Source organism: Dama dama, chromosome 5 (assembly GCF_033118175.1).
Source record: "Dama dama isolate Ldn47 chromosome 5, ASM3311817v1, whole genome shotgun sequence".
In the NCBI taxonomy this organism is placed as follows: domain Eukaryota; kingdom Metazoa; phylum Chordata; class Mammalia; order Artiodactyla; family Cervidae; genus Dama; species Dama dama.
The window spans coordinates 31,774,222-31,792,612 of record NC_083685.1 but is presented as its reverse complement, the minus strand read 5'-3'; the positions used below and the strand labels follow the sequence as shown (position 1 = coordinate 31,792,612).

The window sequence follows — 18,391 nt, the reverse complement described above, 5'->3', positions numbered from 1 at the left end:
AATTATCAAAAAACATATGTTATGCAGGGTATAATGAATTTTTGTGAAGGACAGTTTAATACACAATTATTTAACACTTATTCTGAATTAAACATTCATACTTAGCCTTCCCTAGACACTTTCCCAGTTCCTTTCATTGCATGAAAGATTTTTTAAGTTCTATAGTATTTTCAAAGTTTCACACACATGATTTCATGTGATCTCATAATAACCCTTTTTCCCCCCAATGCTTTTTTTATTCTGCTATTTATACACAATATAAATACTTATATTGATTCTATATCTTTCCTATTTCAGTTTTTGGCTTCTAATAGATTGTGGCATGATGCTTTTTTCATAGTAACTATTCAACAAATATTGTGAAATAAATGAATAAACATTGCCTTTTGATGATATTGCAATAGCAGAGAGGGGCATTTTACATTCTTGAAATTTTTCTAATAATTTTTTAATAATTTTTTTCTAATAAAAGGACATTTTACCGAGGGAACACGTAAAAGAACTGAAGCACACCTTCTTAAGGCAATTCATAGATCCTAATATAATTTATGTAGGTGTGTTTGTGCATGTGTGCTGCAAGTAAAGATTTATATAATCTAGAGCATTCTATCTTGGGATAACAATAGTTATAATAAACTCTTAGATACCCCCAGTGCTAATGAAGGAATAAATATGCATAGATGCCTTCAGAGTATCAAAACAAACGATCCAATATAAGTTCCTGGTGATTATAGAATTATCTAATTTTTAGCTCATAAATATGAAAGATTAAACTAATAGCCATCTGTTTGTTTATAGCTCAGCAAGTACTCATATGGTTTCTGTACAGTTTAAGTTACATCCTGGGAATAAAGCTTCTGATTTAAGACTCTATTAATCTTATTTTATAGAATGTATTAGCTATTAGTATATAAATAAAAAATGTATCATAAAACTATCCCCATAGGTGTATACTTACAGAGATTTGAGTTTGACAAGATTATCAAATTGGTTGGCTTGAATTGTCTGGATTGGGTTATAGGAAAGATTCCTGTTTCAATAAAAAAAAAAAAAGAGCAGCAATTGGTCATTTCTAGAAAGGATTTGAGTAAAGAGGAAGTATATCTGTTGACAGAGGGTTACTTGTAAATGTTAGCAAAAAAGTACATCAATGGCACTTGTACCATAGGGCTCCTTAGACATTCAAACGGATTAATGGAGATAGAACTCTTAGAACCATGTGAGGCTCTAAGTGTCTTACTGACAGAGAGAGAGCTGAGACCACATGATCATGAAGGTGGGGTGGTCCCGGATGGTCCCACCAGGGAACTTGCAGGTTTCCCAAAGGGAAGCCACACCACTTCAGGTTTTGCCTATCATCAGGTGTTGATTTAAGTAAAAGAAAAAGAATCTCATTTAGTCAAAATTTGAATGAATGAAACCACATTGAATACGTTTTACAATAAATCATATCGAATAGTGGCATATTGTGTTAGCAAGTTATGAGGCATGAAGTGAAAACTAAATGGCTTTATGGCTAGGAAAAAGAGATGAAGATAGTGCTAGAAGACCTATCAGAGGGATTAGGCAAGAAATAAAATAAAATAAAAGGCATCCAAACTGGGAAGTGAAAAGTAAAATTATCTCTGTTTACAGATGACATTATTTCATGTGTGAAAAGTGAAACTGTTAGTCACTCAGTCATGTCAGACTCTTTGTGATCCCATGGACTGTAGCCTGCCATTCTATGGATGTGGAATTCTCCAGGCAAGAATACTGGAGTGGGTAGCCACTTCCTTCTCCAGGGGATCTTTTTGACCCAGGGGTAAAACCCGGGTCTTCTGCATTGCAGGCAGATTCTTTATCATCTGAGCCACCAGGGAAGCCCATTTTTTATTTTTATTTTTGGCAGGGAAGTCCATTTTATGTGTATAAAACCTTAAAGATTTCATACACACACACACACACAAACACACACACAACTGTCAGAACTAATAAACAAATTCAACCAAATTGCTAAATACTGAATGAATGCACAATAATCAGACAATGATGAATAATCAAATGCATTTCTATACATCAACCCTGAGCAATCCAGAAAGAGAATTAAGAAAACAATTCAATTTACAACAGCATCAGAAGAATACTTAGGAATAAACTGAAGAGAGGCTTCCCTGGTAGTCCAGAGGTTGGGAATCTGCTTGCCAATGTAGGGAACATGGATTTGATCCCAGATTCAGGATGATCCCACATGCCACAGAACAACTAAGCCCACCCACCACAACTACCGAGCCACAAGAGAAGCTACCAAAATGAGAAGCCTCCATACTGCAATGAAGAGTAGCCTCCACTTGCCATAATCAGAGAAAGCTTGTGTAGCAATGAAGACCCAGTGAAGCCAAAAAATCCCAATAAACTGAATAAAGGTAAAGGGCTTGCACCGTGAAAACAAAATATTGTTGAAAGAAATTAGACACCGATAAATGGAAAGACATTCTGTGCTTTGGGACTAGAAGATTTAAAATCATTAAGATGGCAATACTACCCAAAGCAATCAAGAGATTCAGTATAATCTCTATCAAGATCCCAGTGATGGTTTTTCTGAATAAATAGAAAAATCCATCTTAAAATTTGTTTGGAACCTCAGGGGAACCTGAATAAGCCTTGAAAAAGAAGGACAAAATTGGAGGTCTTACTTTCTGACTCAAAACTTACTACAAAGCTACAGTAATCAGTAATAGTGTGGTGCTGGAGTAAAGACAGTTGTATAGGATGATGGAATAGAATGGAGAGCCCAGGAACAAACTTTTGTATGGATGGTTAACACATGCCAAGACCGTTCAATGGGGAGAGGACAATCTTCTTAACAAATGGTTCTGGGAAAACCAGATGGATGTCCACATGCAAAAAAAAAAAGAAAGAGCTTAAACCCTTAGCTTTCACAATGTACAAAATTAACTCAAAATGGATCTAAGTCCTAAATATAAAAGCTAAACTATAAAACTCTTAGAAGAAATCATAAGAGAAAAACTTCATGACACTGGATTAGGCAGTGATTTCTTGTATACCGTGATACCAAAAGCATAGGTAACAATAGAAAAAAATATAAGAATTGGAGTACATCTAAATCTAAAACTTCTGTGCATCAGAAAACACTATCAACAGAGTGAAAAGGCAACCTACAGAATAGGAGCATGTATTTGTAAATCATATATCTGAAATTATTTACTATCTAAAATATATATGATTCTACAACTTAACAGGGGTTCCCAGTGGTAAAGAACCCACCTGCCAATGCAGGAGACATAAGAGACGTAGGTTTGAACTCTGGGTCAGGAAGATCCCTGGAGGGCATGGCAACCCACTCCAGTATTCTTGCCTAGAGAATCCCATGGACAGACAGGCCTGGTGCACTGCAGTCCATAAGGTCACAAAGAGTAGGACACAACTGAAGTGACTCAGCATGCATGCACAGCTTAACAATGAAAAACCAAACAACCCAATTTAAAAATGAGTAAAGGACCTGAGTAGACATTTTCCAAAGAAGATGTGCAAATGATCGATAAGCACATGAAAAGATGCCCAACATCATTAATCATTAGAGAAATGCAAATCAAAACCACAATGAAATACCATGTCACATCCATTAGGTTGGCTATTATTAAAAAAATACAAAATTACAAGTGCTGTTGAAAATGTGAAGAAATTAGAATCTTTGTGCACTGTTAGTGAGAATGTAAAATAGTTGCAGTTACTATAGAAAAGAGTATGATGTTTCCTCAAAAAATTAAAAATAGAGTTACCATATGATCCAGTAATACTATTTCTGGGGCTATACACCCCCAAAGAATTGAAAGCAAGTTCTTTAACTGATATTTACACACCCATGTTCACAGCAGCCCTACTCATAACAGCTAAAAGGTGGAAACAACTCAAGTGTCCATCAATGGAAAAATGGATAAATACAATGTGGTACTTACACACAATGGACTGCTAATATGGGTGATAATATTCAGAAATTCTGACACATGCTACAGCATGGATAAAACTTGAAGACATTAGGCTAAGTGAAATAAGCCAGCTGTAAAATAACAAGGTATGTATGATTCTACCTATATGAGATACCTAGAGATGCCAAATTCATAGAGACCAAACAGTGATAGAAGCCAGTTGGGGAGGGGTGTCGATGGGGAGTTAGTGTTTAATAGGTATGGAGCTTCAGTTTGGAAAGCAGGAAAAGTTCCAGAAATGGATGGTGGTGATGGTTACACAACAGTGTGAATGAACTTGATACCACTGAACTGTACACTTAAAAATGGTTAAAATGGTAAACACACATACTGATGTGTATTTTAATGGCAATTTTAGAAAATAAATTAAAAATAAAGATAAAAATTCATATCAATCTTACAGTTGTGAGAGCTCCTTCAGATCCTTAAAGATATGTGGAGAAAGATTTTCAATTTTATTGCTTCCTAAATCCCTAGGGAAATAATTGCAAACATGTCATGTTATTTTCTTAAGACTTTATCCATAGTTCTGTGGTTTATTAGAAAACCATTATACAACTTTCAAACAATGCTATTAGTGAGTTGTACTAATTGGTGGTGGTGTTTAGTTGCTAAATTGTGTCTGACTCTTGCAATGCCGTGGGCTGTAGCCCTCCAAGCTCCTCTGTCCATGGGATTTTCCAGGCATGAGTGCCAAAGTGGGTTGCCATTTCCTTATCCAGGGGATCTTCCCGACCAAGGGATGGAACCCAGGCCACCTGCACTGCAGGCTGATTATTTACTGACTGAGCCACCAAGAAATTAATAGAAGTCAAAACTTTAAAAAGGGAATGAAATGGTAAAAGAAAAATATTTCCTAATTTTATTCCTCATTCAGAGACAATGCTTGATGGTATCTGATCTGGTTCTAATAGATCCAGTTTTCTAATTTAATTAATACTGTGCCATCTTCTTTTCTTTTTTTCCCCTCTGCCACCTCCCTCTTTCCCTCCCATCCATTCTTCTTTCCTTCCTTCTGTGCTAAAGTAGAAATATGGTTTGGAGACTTAATTTTTTCTTTTGTTTCTTTTGTTTCAGTTGATTATGGTTTTTAACTAGAAGTGTATTATTTCAGATTCCAGTTTCTTCCATAGCTGATATACACCAGGTCTTATATACTCCTGGAGAAGGATACTTCATATATGTATAGAGGTTGGGCTGCCCACCGTGGTGTGACTGTAGCTTAGCTGTGAGAAGACTTTGGACAGTACCAGCTCTTATGGTAGCTTTGACAGTGGCAACTCTCATGAGAAAGGCCTAGAATTCTTCTAAGCAAGATAGGCTTGATTTCTCCAATGTCATCACGAGAAACTAAGAGAAAGTCTAACCACTTTCGCTATCTATCCTCAAGTCATGTTAGTTACCACAGGGAGAGATAAGGATGTAGGTCTAGTTGCTATGTAAATTGGAGTGCTTATAAATCAAATGTTAGATTATTGAATCTGAAAGGGCAAGGCAGTTTTAGATTGAGTTTTAAAACTAAAAACAAGTAATATAATCAAAATGATAAATATCTTTGCTGTAAATGTTGTTTTCAAACTGTAATCTGATCCTTGAGACTGTTTTTATTATTTACATATTTATGGGTGAGTTGTCTATGTGGATAGATTCTTTGATTTGATAACCAAAGGAATCTTTCAAAAATTTCATCCCCTTTTAAAAATTCTTCAATCACTCACTGCTGCATAATAGATAAAATCAAAACTGCTTAGTGTGATAGAAAAAAGTCTTTAAATATTTTGTACAGTCCAGCTTAGTTTCCTACCACTTTCTGCTCAGTTAAATTGGCTTTCACCAGGACCTGAATGCACCTCAGTATTCCAACCTCCAGGTTTTTGCATGGGTGCTTGCTTCCTTCTACCTGGAAAACGCTTTACTTCTGGTCCTTCAGGTGAACACCTTTAAGATTCTGCTCAGGAAAAAAATCAAGGAATTACTGTATAGCAGAGGGAACTATACTCAATATCTTGTAATAACCTATAATGGGAGAGAACCTGAAGAAGAATGGATATGCAAAACCGAATCATTTTGCTGTACGCTTGAACCTAACACAATGCTGTAAATCAACCAGACTTTTTTTTGGGCTGTGCTGGGTCTTGGTTGCTGAGCACAGGCTTTCTCTAGCTGTGATGATGGTGGGGGCTACTCTCTAGTTGAAGTGCTCAGGCTCCTCATTGCGGTGGCTTCTCTTGCTGCAGAACATGAGCTCTAGGTGTACCAGCTCCAGCAGTTGTGGCTCATGGGCTCTGGAGCACTGGTTCAGTAGTTGTGGACAATGGACTTAGTTTCTCCTCGGCATGTGGGATCTTCCTGGACCAGGGATTGAACCTGTATCCCCTGCATAGGAAGGTTGATTCTTAACCACTGGACCACCTGGGAAGCCCAACTATACTTTTAAAAAAGATTCTTTTCACATGTCCTTCTTTCATGACTGGGAGAGTTAGGCATTCTCACAGACAGCACTTACAGCATCATATTAAAACTTTTCCTGTCCCTACATTCTCTTCTGAAGGATGTGAGCTCTTTCAGGGCAAGATCTGGGTTTCCCAGCATATAGCTTAGTTTTGGACTAGCTACTCTTTCCATCCCTACTGGCAGACTATTAATAGACTGAAGATCTGTTTTCATATTTAAGTAAAACGGGCAGGATGATTCCAGTTCCTTGTACGGGAAGCCAAGTAAAATATTGATCATGCTAGTGAGGCAATGTGAAAAACAGATTTAGAAGAGTCCACTAGAATATTAAATCTCAAATTACCATGTTCAGCCATTTCTGGTGAGAGTGCTGACTTTGGCTACTAAAGCAAATTCTGACAAATATTTCTTTCATCATCATTCACGTAATGGGGACCATTTGGCTTAGATCCTAAGTGACAAGAACAAAGAACATTTTCTGTTTCGTTTTAGGAAAGTTGGTCTAAACTTAACTGGACTTGAGGTCTATTTCTGAATGGGCTCAGCAAACACATTGTCACCTTGAGTAGTTGCTTTAAAAGCATAGATTAGGGCTTCCTTGGTGTTTCAGTGGTTAAGAACCCGTCTTGCAATGCAGGGCATAGAAGTTTGATCCCTGGTCCAGGAGGATCCCACATGCCTCGGAGCAGCTAAATTCGTGTACCACAACTCCTGAAGCCTGTGCTCTAGAGCCCAAGAGCCGCAACTACTGAAGCCCACACGTCTAGAGCCAGTGCTCCACAAGAGAAGCCGCAACAATAAGAAGCCTGGATGCAGTAGCTAGAGAGCAGTCCCCACTTGCTACAACTTGAGAAAGCCCATGGAGCAAAGAAGAGCCACCACAGTCAACACATACATAAATCTTATTAAAAGAAAACTAAAAAAACACAAGTAACAACAACAAGCATGTAGCAAAGTTTCCGCCACTATTTAAATTAAAAAAATTTTTTTGGCTACACAGTGGGGCATGTGGGATCTTAGTTCCTGACTAGGGATGGAACTCATACCTTCTGCAGTGGAGGCTCTGAGTCTTAACCACTGGATCACCAGGGAAGTCTCACCAGAACTGTTTAAACTCTACCCTGAGAAGTGAATCTGACTGTTGCTAATTTTGCGCTCATAAATTCTGTCAGTGGGATCAAGCTAGAAGGGGCACAGAGCATAGTCCAACCTTCTTTCAAAAGGAGAGTCACTCATTTTAGGTCTGGACCCATCCATGTAAGGGACCTTCCTGGTGACTCAGATAGTAAAGAATCTGCCTGCAATGCAGGAGACATGGGTTTGATCCCTCTGTTGGGAAGATTCCCTGGAGGTGGGAATAGCAACCCACTCCAGGATTCTTGCCTGGAGAATTCCATGGATAGAGGAGCCTGATGGGCTACAGTCCATGGGGTCAGAAAGAGTCAGAAAAGATTGAGCAACTAACACTCCATGTTCATCCATTTAAAACCATTATCTCTTAGAAAACATGCCATTTTCATCCTTGTAAATCTGATTTTTCAGGCATGGGATTTGACAGGGTTTAGGTAGGACTAATTTTTGGTGTGGGGACCCTCTCTGCCCCTTTGTAGCTCTTTCTTTTACCTCTGAACCTGGATTAGCACTGACTGAGGACTCAGTTGTCCTGCCCCATGCTCACCACTGGTTTCGTTTCTTTTTTTTTTTTTAACAATGGTTTCTTAAAGATAAATTTGCTGTCCCTCTCTAGCAGTGGGTTAGAGCAGTGTAGGATGTATTTTATTTGTTAATTTCTCCTGACTTAATTCTTTCTTGCACCCATACCTTAGGGCCACCGTGCAAGTTAGAATTTGGAGAAACTGCCTTTTGGTATTCAGATTGGAGTTGCAAGTATGATAAAACAAGGAAAATTATGGATCCCTTGACTAACTTGTATTTTAATGGCTAGATAATACCTTTTGAGTCACCTGCATGTACTGCTCCCCGCTGTTGAGAATAAAACAATTTCCTATATGCTGATGGTATATTCATTTGTCAGACACCAGGAGTCATTACAGCAGATGTTTGGTTCTGATACCTATCGAGATTTTCTTGTGTGTTTTGTGAATGATTGGTACTGTCTACCAAAAAATGTTTCAAGCCCATGGTTATGGAAAAAATGTTGGGGCTTCAATTGCTTGTTTACTGAAGTTTTGGAGCAGAATGCTGGATTGTTTTCCGAGGGATGTTTTTGCCTGTGGCATGTATGTTTTCTCCACTTGTCTTAGTATGCAGGCAAGGTGTCCTGAGCAACATTTTAGTTATATTCTTATGGAAAAGTTTTAATGAATCCAAGTTCTGCCCAGCTAATTGTCAAAACATGTAGTTCTGTTCACTCTCCAAATTCTTTTCAGAAAACAAAAAGTCAAACTAGTGGCTAGCCCAGACTTTAACAAAACGCCAATTGAAGAAATTAAGCCATAAAAAAAATAAAAACTGTCTGAAGAGCATGTGCTTCCTCCACTGTCTTAAGTATATTTTATTTGGAGAATCAACTACTATGTGGCTTGACCACAGGCTTTGATTAATCAGAGACTTGCTTTACTGTCTTTTGGAACTGTGTCATTGATCTTAAAAAGGGATGTTATAAATAGCTGTCTCAAGCTGCTCTCTTGACCATTATTACAGGTTTGGATGTTGTTATCCCTGGCAGTGTCTAATCTTATAGATCCAAGATTATCCTTTGGTTTCAGAACTAGCAAAGTGATGTCTTTTTATCTCCTGATCTCTGAATCCTCACTCTTTAAAAAACTTGATAAATTTGCTATCCGTCTCTAGCAGTGGGTTAAATTGATGTAGGATATAATTTATTTATTAATTTCCCCTGACTATTCACCTCCACAGCTGTTTCCTTTACTTCACTTTCTTCAAGTATTCATTTTATAGTTTCCTTTAACACATATTTGCTAAGCTTTCAGAATTCCTGAAATACCCGTGGCTCGGGGTATACAGAAATAGTGCTATATGTGTCATCAAACTTACAAAATATATGTGTAATCAAACTTACAATTCATCTAGTTTCTGGAGAGGTGCAAACGTATTTTCACTAAGGTGATTAATTTTGTTTTTCCTCATTACCCTGAAAGTAAACAGAAAAAAGATGTTGTAGCTTCTGGAGGTAACTTACAGTGAGTTATTGGAGAGGAGATTAACAACCTGCAAAAACAAAGATAATTATGTATAATGCATTTCCATATCAAGATACGTTGAAATAGTATGATAAACTATCCAAGCTCATTTTAATCTTAAATTTCCCAAATCTTTTAATGGTGATAAAAGTAAAATAGTGCTCACATTTTAAAGTGTTTTAGGGAAGAGCTCCACAGGGATAAGAGTGAAAAATCTCGACCCCTGAGAATACAGTCTGAGTATCAGCACAACTGGTAAAGTGGCCTGTGCAGTCTTCGTGGTATGTCTGTCTAACAAAATATACCCCCACACCCAACACCACAATAGCACTCGTGCACATTAGGTAGTTGCTGTGATTTAAAGTGGAGGTGCTGGAAGATGTCTACTCTAAGCTGGACCAACTCAGAAGATCTCTGATTTGCAATGCTGAATCAGACTGTAAGGCCTGACAGTTCATTTCTGCACTGATCTGGTGTTATGAGCTAGCCACATGGATTTAAAATAAGACAGAGCGGCATAGGAGAAATTATATTTGATAACATTCTAAGGTTTATCCTGGTGGGTGTCACAATCATATCCTCACAGATGTGAACATTCTGCAACTTTTGAAAAAAAATTATAATTAATTTTTTCCCACAACCTTTGCAGTAATAATTCTCATAGAGTAGGACTTGATCTTGGTATTTCTCAAACTGCCATCCAAGGACAGATTTTAGGTGGTTTATGAGAATTTTTTTCCACTAAATTGGGTATTACTTAAGTTTGAGAAAAGTAGGTCTCATGTAAGATAGTACCACTGTGATGATTCATGTACTGATACATTGTGAATCTGTGGTTACACCTGCTTTGAACTTCAGCAATTTTGCCATTGTGCTTCCATTTCAAAAAACTTCATACTGAGAGGGGACATTTGCTATAATTACTGTGCATGTGTATGCCAGATTCTGTTCACATAAATGATTCATTTTGTTTGTAAAGAGATAAAACATTACTTCAAAAGGACAAAACATTACTTACAAAACAGTTAAATTACTGCAGGAAATAAAAGTCAAATTTCTTAAATTATGGATATGGTTGCCTTCAAAATCCCTGAAATATAAAAATAAAAGTGACAAAGCTAAATTTTAATCACAAACAGAAATAAATTGGTTAAGAATTATTTAAGTTTTCTCATAAAATATCTTTCCACCCATATACTGTTATTTCATACAAATTCTCATATAATGTAAATGTAGCCACCTACCTAACAGCTAAAATAATATATTTATATATAAAATGTTTCTTTTGTTCTGTGTTAATAGTAAAAATGCTTTGAGTGGCATCTGTATCAGGTATTCATATGGATACATATGCTATCCTAACTAATGTGAAGAGAATGAAAAAATCACATGAAATACTTATGTTGTGGTAAATACCAGAACTTAGCATGCAAGCTAAGTCACTTCAGGCATGTCTGACTCTTTGCGACCCTATGGATTGTATTCCGTCAGGCTCCTCTGTCCATAGGATTCTCCAGGCAACAATACTGGTGTGGGTTGCCATGCCCTCCTCCAGGGGATCTTCCCAACCCAGGGATCGAACCTGTGTCTTCTGAGGCTCCTGAATTGCAGGCAGATTCTTTACCACTGAACCACCAGGAAGCCCCACCAACTATATAAACAGATACCAAACAGTGATCCATGTTAAACATCTGTCCAGAGGTCCAGAGGTCCCCATGACATTTCTCTAAGTGGTGTGCTTCTACTTGCTCAGAAGATCCTACTATTGTTGCAGAAGTTGTCACTGCCAAAATAAAGTTTAACCTCTACTTCCTTTGCCTAAACATTCCCCAGAAAAACTTCTCAATAGCCTTTTACCACTGAGAACACCCTTTCTTGTTTTAGTGTATGGCCACATAGGCCAGTGCAGAGGGAAACCCACAACTGCCTTTGCCTGTCCACTCCCAATTCAGGACGCTGTGTACAGACCTGATTTGAGCTCCCTTGCTGTGTGATGCTAGGTCACCAACAGGAGTCTGGTCTGAACATCAAAACTGGTCAAATAGATGTTTTATTATCCCTACTTCAGAGTTATCATGAAGGTATTCTTCTATTGTCTTTTATCTATCATTAGGCTTATGGTGGAAGTTTGTGGAACAGAGTAAGCTGAGCTCAGGAATACACTTTCAGAAATAGATGCTGGCTCTTAAATCTATTCATTTTACCCCAACACTTTGCTGACTGGTCACCAAACCATGGAGAGCCATTCAGGAACAATTGGGACTAAAATACATGAGCTGAAGTGTGACACAGCTACTAAAATCATGAGCATTGATAGATGTGCCTTTATTCTGCTGGCAAGGCTGTATCTGGGATAGTCAGTTTTATTTTGACACTGCATTAAAAACAGATGCAGACAAATCAAAGTCTATCTGAAAAACCTAGAAGGCCAGCATGTAAGGGTTCTAGAAATCAAGTCAATGGGACGAAAGCATGTATTTATCACAGAGAAGAGCAAGTCAGAGAGACATATTTGAAGTCAGGCATAGGGTTTTTCTTTTTGGCATTATATTGCAAAATCAAATTTACTGGTTGAAGGACACAAAGCATTTCAAATTTAAGCTCACAGCCCATGGTGTACAGAGACTAAGCTTTTTATTGTTATAGTGATTTAGCAAGGGCATATACTGTAACATACCATAAGAATTCTATAGACAGGATTTCTGTATTATATGGAATATTGTATTAAAATTTTAAATTTTGATCCTAGATTACCTTTTTAAAGACAAACTTCTATTATTTTATTAAATTGGAAATGAAACACATATATTGGGTCATTAGGTTTGGCCAAGGCTTTCGGCCTTCCATTACATAGGCTGTCAGTGACAAAAACTGTTCATTTCTTTTTCCTGTTTTTGTTGCTGTTACCATGAATCTACCACCAAGGGGGTGACTCTCTCTTGAACCTCACAAAATATCTTTAGGAGAGTTGATGTTCTTTTCTTGCTAGCTACACTTGTAACTTTTTTTTTCTATTATAGTAGCAAAAATATTTCATTTAACATTCATACTAATTTACTAATTTGTAAAAGTCAGAAGAGGTATAAACTAGGGAATTTTGATTAAATTGTTACATTCAATGTTGAGTTTATTTCAATCTTTATTTGTGAATTTGCTTTGGATTTCTTCCTAAAATTAGAGGTATTAGTTCCTGATATTCAGGGATCAGGTATACAAATCTGCTGCTTGTGCCAGGGCCCCACGCTCTAAGTGACTCAAGGGGGTGTTTTGCTTACTTAATTCCTGGATCACTTTTCCAACTTAATGAGGCTCTGATTTCTAACCACTTAATTTTTCCCTTTATATATAGCAGGACTGGTTGAAAATGAAAATTTGGTTCTTGGACCTGAAGTACAATAACAGAAAACAAAAATAATCTTTCCTGCTCAGCTCCCTCTCTCATCCCCTAGTGGCATTGTAAATTGCAAATCTCCTCTACCTCTACTTCCTTACCTGCCTTTTAAACACTTCTGGCTCTTTCACAGAGAAAATCTAGGCAATGAAGGCAGGAAAATCCTTTGCCTTTCTGCCCAACATCTGTAATTTACCTGTATGGGTACCTGGTCTCCTACACCCAGTGTGTAATGACCCTCCTCTTGTTTTAGGCTAATCCTATGTTTTCTGAGTTTGGTTTGTGAATTTGCAAACTCCAGGAGATAGTGAAGGAAAGGGAAGCCTAGCCTGCTGCAGTCCACGGGGTCACAAAGAGTTGGACATGAGTGAGCAACTGAACATGTCCTAAAATATATGGTCAATTTTGGACTGTTTTTCAGCCTTTTTTCACTTTCAAGTTTATATCTATTAGGATTAAGTGCAGCTTACATAGATCAGAGGGCTTCCCAGGTGGCTCAGTGGTAAAGAACCTGCCTGCCAATGGAGGAGACACAGGAGATGCAGGTTAGATTCCCTGGGTTGGGAAGATCCCCTGCAGAAGGAAATGGCAACCCTTCCCAACCACTCTTCTTGCCTGGAAAATCCTATGGACAGGGAGGCCCATGAGGTTACAAAGAGTTGGATACAACTTAGTGACTGAACAAGCACTCTCACAGGCATGCACATAGAACAGAGAACCAACTATGATAGCATAATATCACAAGGATTTTTTAAAAAAAATCGAGGGTTATGTAGTCCAAGGCTAGACTGGTAATTTTACCAAGTTGTTAGAAACCCAAGATCTTTCATATTCATCGTTCATATGCCCTTGTTTTCATAGTCCAAGAAGATTCTAAAGCTCAAGCCATCATATTCATCTTTTCTGGATAAGAAAAGAAAGGAAGGGTCTGCCTGTTTTTCTACAAGGGGGTTTTTCAGAAGTTCCACCTGATACTTCTTTCTCCTCATTAGTTAGAGCCTAGTCATGTGACTCTGTCTGGAGCAGGGAAGTCTGGGAAAATAATATTTCAGCTGGGTACACTGCCACTCCAAACAAATCAGTTCTGTTTTTGAGAAGGGACTTGGCAGTTTGATATGTGCCAATCAGTTAACTCATTGACAATGTTATTTAGGTCTGCCTATCGTTTTTTGGTTTTACTTGATCTTTCATGGAACGAAAAAGGCTGATTCTTATCTCTTACCAAATATATATGTTTATTTTTCTTTTGTTTTGGTGGTTAGATGCATCTATTTGGTGCATATATACTCCTAATATAATATCTTATATTGGAAATTGCATTTATTTTTTATTATTTTAAAAAGAGTTATTTATTCCTTTGGATGTGTAGGATCTTGGTTGTGGCATGTGGGATCTTCATTGCACCATACAAGATCTTTCCTTGCAGTGCACAGACTCTCTGGCTGAGATGTGAAGGCTTAGTTGTTCCACAGCATGTGGGATCTTAGTTCCCTGATCAGGGACCAAACCCGAGTCCCCTGAATTGAGATTCTTAACCACTGGACCACCAGCGAAGTCCCACACTACAGCATTTATATGTCCTTCTTTGTACTGCTTAATCCAAATTGGCCAGAATTCTACTATTTAGAAAAAAAATGTTTATTTTTTTTTGGTTTGCATTTACATGGCATACTTTGGAGCAGTCTTTTATTTTTAATCTTTCTTAATCACTTAGTTACAGTTGCATTTTTTTTGTAAATAGTGTTGAGTTAGGTTTTGCTTTGCGAGCCAACTTGAAAATCTTTTTTTCTTTTTAGTAGGTTATTTTAGGCCATTTATGTTCATTGACAAGGCTAATATATCTGACCTTCTCCTGCTATTTAAAAATATTATTTTATATATATATATAATTTAAATAATACAATTATTGGAGCTGCATGTTTTCTCCCACACTGGATTAAATAAACTTGTTGAAGTATGGTTTTTGTCACCTCTGGGACATTTAGTAATTTGCTGTTCTTTCTTTTATGTATCTGTTAGTACATATGGCCAACTGATCACCTGTAAAAGCTATGTCTCATCTTATTAGATACACAAGTAAGAAAAGTTACATTCATTGTGTCCTTGGCTCAAAGCAGCAGGGACTTCTTAGTACACAAATCTTGGCAGAATCAAGTGTCTACTATTTTATATACACATATTAATATTAAAAAGCAGTGAAAGGACCAGACTGCCTGGATTTGACATTCTGTGCAGAAGGATAATAGGAGGTTTTGCTTTTGCTTTTCCTCATCTGCAGTAAGCTACCCTTGACAGAACTGGCTGAACTGTTCCAAATTTGCTTCAATGCATCCATATGTGATAAAGGAAAGCAAAGTCCATGAGACTCTGTTTCCTCATTTCCCATCATGTGTGTCTCTCACCTGTTCTTTCAGGAATGATAGAGTAAACCATCTTTTCTCCAGTTTCATCAGATGGATCTTGACCGGGTCCTACGGTGAGGACAATGTGGTCTCTAAACTGCAGTCTCACTGTGTTGTCCAACCTTGGTAACTGTCCATCTGGTGTTGAAAAGCTCTGCCCCATCTCCCATATAGTAAGGAGAGAATCCATTCATGGCAACATCCTTCCTCATGTCTGCTGAAGGCAGTTCTTTGATGCCCTCTAGCTGGTCTGCAAGCATCCTCAGAAAGCCACCTTATCTTTTTGTTGCAACAGCTGTGATTTCCACCTGCGGGAGCAGCCGCCGGCGGATGCCCGTCTGCCTTTGTGGTATCAAAGCCCCAAACACGAGCCCCAGAATGGTGTCCTAAAGGAAATCTCCCCACGAACTGCTCCGGAGGTGGGGAATGGTCACGTGCGTGGAGTGGGCCAGCCCCTCGGGCGTGTCCGCTTGCTGGATGGTCCCTCTGCGAAAGCGCAGGTCTGCCGGCTTCAGCCTGAACTCCTGTCCTCGCCCTCCGCGCTTCACTCCCGGGCCCGCGGCGGGCACCGTGAGTTGGTACAGGTGCCGGTGTTTCTTTCCCTCCAGCCAAGGATGAAAACCTCGACGTCATCGTAGTGGGGCGGCAGGCCCGGACGCCCCGAGGGGGGTTATCTACACATTGGAGCCGAAGTAGCACTCCAGCTTCTGCTGGACCTTCTAGAGCTCATCCTTAATTCTCCGAGGCTAGTGAAATGGAACTGTTGCACCTTTCTGATCAAAATCTTTTCTCAGCTGAAGAAAGTGCACTTTGCCCTCTTGATTTAAAACCTTCTTCTTCCCACGGACACACCTGTAGACATTTTCGAATCTTCCATAGTACATACCTTGGCTGCACAGACTCTTCAGATCTGAGAGCGTGAACAGGAAGTTCAAGGTCATCTCTCTGGATGAGAAGGGGCTTCTGCTCCCGGAATTCCTTGAAAAAAGTCTCGGATTTGATGGGTGAGGTTAAACTTTCAAAGAGGCCACAGGGGCTGTCAGAGTTGAAAGGGGAAGGCCCACCGGCTGCCTCCACCTTCGCCTGCTTAGGAACAGTCCCCTTTTCCTTCCCATCCCCTGCAGGCTTCTCTTTCCTCGAGACAAGGCAGTGAGGAAATGCAAACCAGACTCAAGCCCTGTTGAGGGCAGCCTCCCTATATTGTTTTTGTAGGTTAAAAAAATCTTTGTAATTCCATGGTTGATTCATGTCAATATATAACAAAACCCACTGAAATGTTGTGAAGTAATTAGCCTCCAACTAATTAAAAAAAAAAAAATCTTTGAACAAATGGCTTAAAATTTTTATTTCTTCTAATATTTAAAAACTTTGTATATTGTACTGGTTACCTTTATAATTTTATCCAATACACACTATCTTCTTCTTTTTAGAGAGTAACACTAGTACTTAGCAATTCCTATTATTAGAAATGATGAAATTAGTATATATTGTCTTCCTGTCTTTCCTTCTGTCTCTCACCATAGGATTTTGATCAATTATATGCTATTTATTAATGTTCATCTTAGGAATATCAAATATCCACATACTGGTAGATTTCTTAGTTTTAAATGACATGTTTTGACACCTAGCTATTTTTCTTAGCAGTTTTATGGTTTCGCTTTATTCATTTTGAAACTGCCTTCCCTTTTAAGTTATTGCGTCTTCTTCCTGAATTGAGCCCTTTGTCATTTTGTGATGCCTCTCTTTATCCCTGGTGATAGTCCTTGTTCAAAAGGCTTTTTCCCTCCAGGGTTAACACAGCCCCTCCAGCTTTTAAAAAAATTACTGCTGCATTTCTTATCTTCATTTAGCAGCACTGTGTTATCTCTTTTTCCTCTGGTTGCCACAAGCTCTTTTCCTTTATCTTTGGTTTTCAGCAGCTTGATTATCATTTATCAAGTTTTTTCCTTTTACTGCTGTTCATTTTTTCCTCTGAGGTCCTTAGATTTTTTGGGTTCATTCTGTTATTTTAGAAAATTCTTGGTCATTATCTTTTTAGATATTTCTTTAAAATTGAGCAGGACCCTGTGTCTCCTGATTTGCCTCTTGTTTCTAGAAAAGTTTTATCCTCTTTCTCGAATTCCAAGAAATGAATTTAATCAGAGAAGTGAGAAAATGCAGAAACAAAGGAAAACAGTCAAGCAAGACTGTTAGCCACAAAACAAAGTCAAGGACATTAAGTTCCTCCTCCAGGGCTGTAGATAACATCCTGAGCCAATTCCTTGAGTTGTTTTGAGGATAGTCACCCCCATCAGGTGGAGGAAGTTAACTGCTGACCACCAGCATGTAGTTCCTAGACTGACAGGAACCAGAAAGTTGATGATTGAGATTCCTGAAACACCACCTTGCTGCCTCACCATCAACCAATCAGAGAATTGAACCTCAGTTGATCATGCACCCTGCAATATTATCCCTCATCTTGCCTTTAAAAACCCTTCCTTGAAAGTCATCAGGGAGTTTGGGTCTTTTGAGCGTGAACTGTCTGTTCTCCTTGCTTGATACCTGCAATAAATGCTGTCTTTTCCTTGACCACCTCTGGTATCAGTAGATTGACCTTGCTATATGTCTGGAGAACAGACCCAAGTATTGTTTGATGATGTCTTGTTTTTCCTCTCTTCTTTTTTTGTGACCCTTTAATGCAGTTTTGGGCAATTTTATATTATCCTGCAACTTTTGGATTCTTGGCTCTGTATTTCATGGTTTTTTTTTTTTTTCTTTTTAATTCAAATGAAAGCTTTCTATTGATCTATCTTCAAGGTGATTGATTCTTTGCTCAGCTGTGTTCAGCCTGCTGCTAAGCCTGTTGAAGTAATTCTCTGATTCTCTTTAAAGCTTCCATCTTTTTTGCAGACATTTTCCATATGTGCATGTATGTTGCCTATTTTTTCTAATAAATCAATTAACTGATTAATCATAAGTTTTTTAAGAAATATTTTTTGATGTGGACCATTT

General features: G+C 38.2%; 1 protein-coding gene and 1 pseudogene across 1 annotated transcript in view; both read right to left on the bottom strand.

The window, feature by feature from the left end:
* The window catches only part of RXFP1 (relaxin family peptide receptor 1), a 90,063-nt gene that overhangs the window by 18,045 nt on the left and 53,627 nt on the right, over positions 1 to 18,391 (bottom strand). The window contains exons 10-13 of the mRNA XM_061140705.1: positions 10,626 to 10,697; positions 9,487 to 9,558; positions 4,391 to 4,462; positions 959 to 1,030 (exon numbers count right to left, since the gene is read on the bottom strand). Of these exons, the coding sequence (XP_060996688.1) occupies positions 959 to 1,030; positions 4,391 to 4,462; positions 9,487 to 9,558; positions 10,626 to 10,697 (288 nt within the window). The remainder of the gene's footprint in view (positions 1 to 958; positions 1,031 to 4,390; positions 4,463 to 9,486; positions 9,559 to 10,625; positions 10,698 to 18,391) is intronic.
* Positions 15,149 to 17,331, bottom strand: LOC133057935 (ribosomal oxygenase 2-like; annotated as a pseudogene).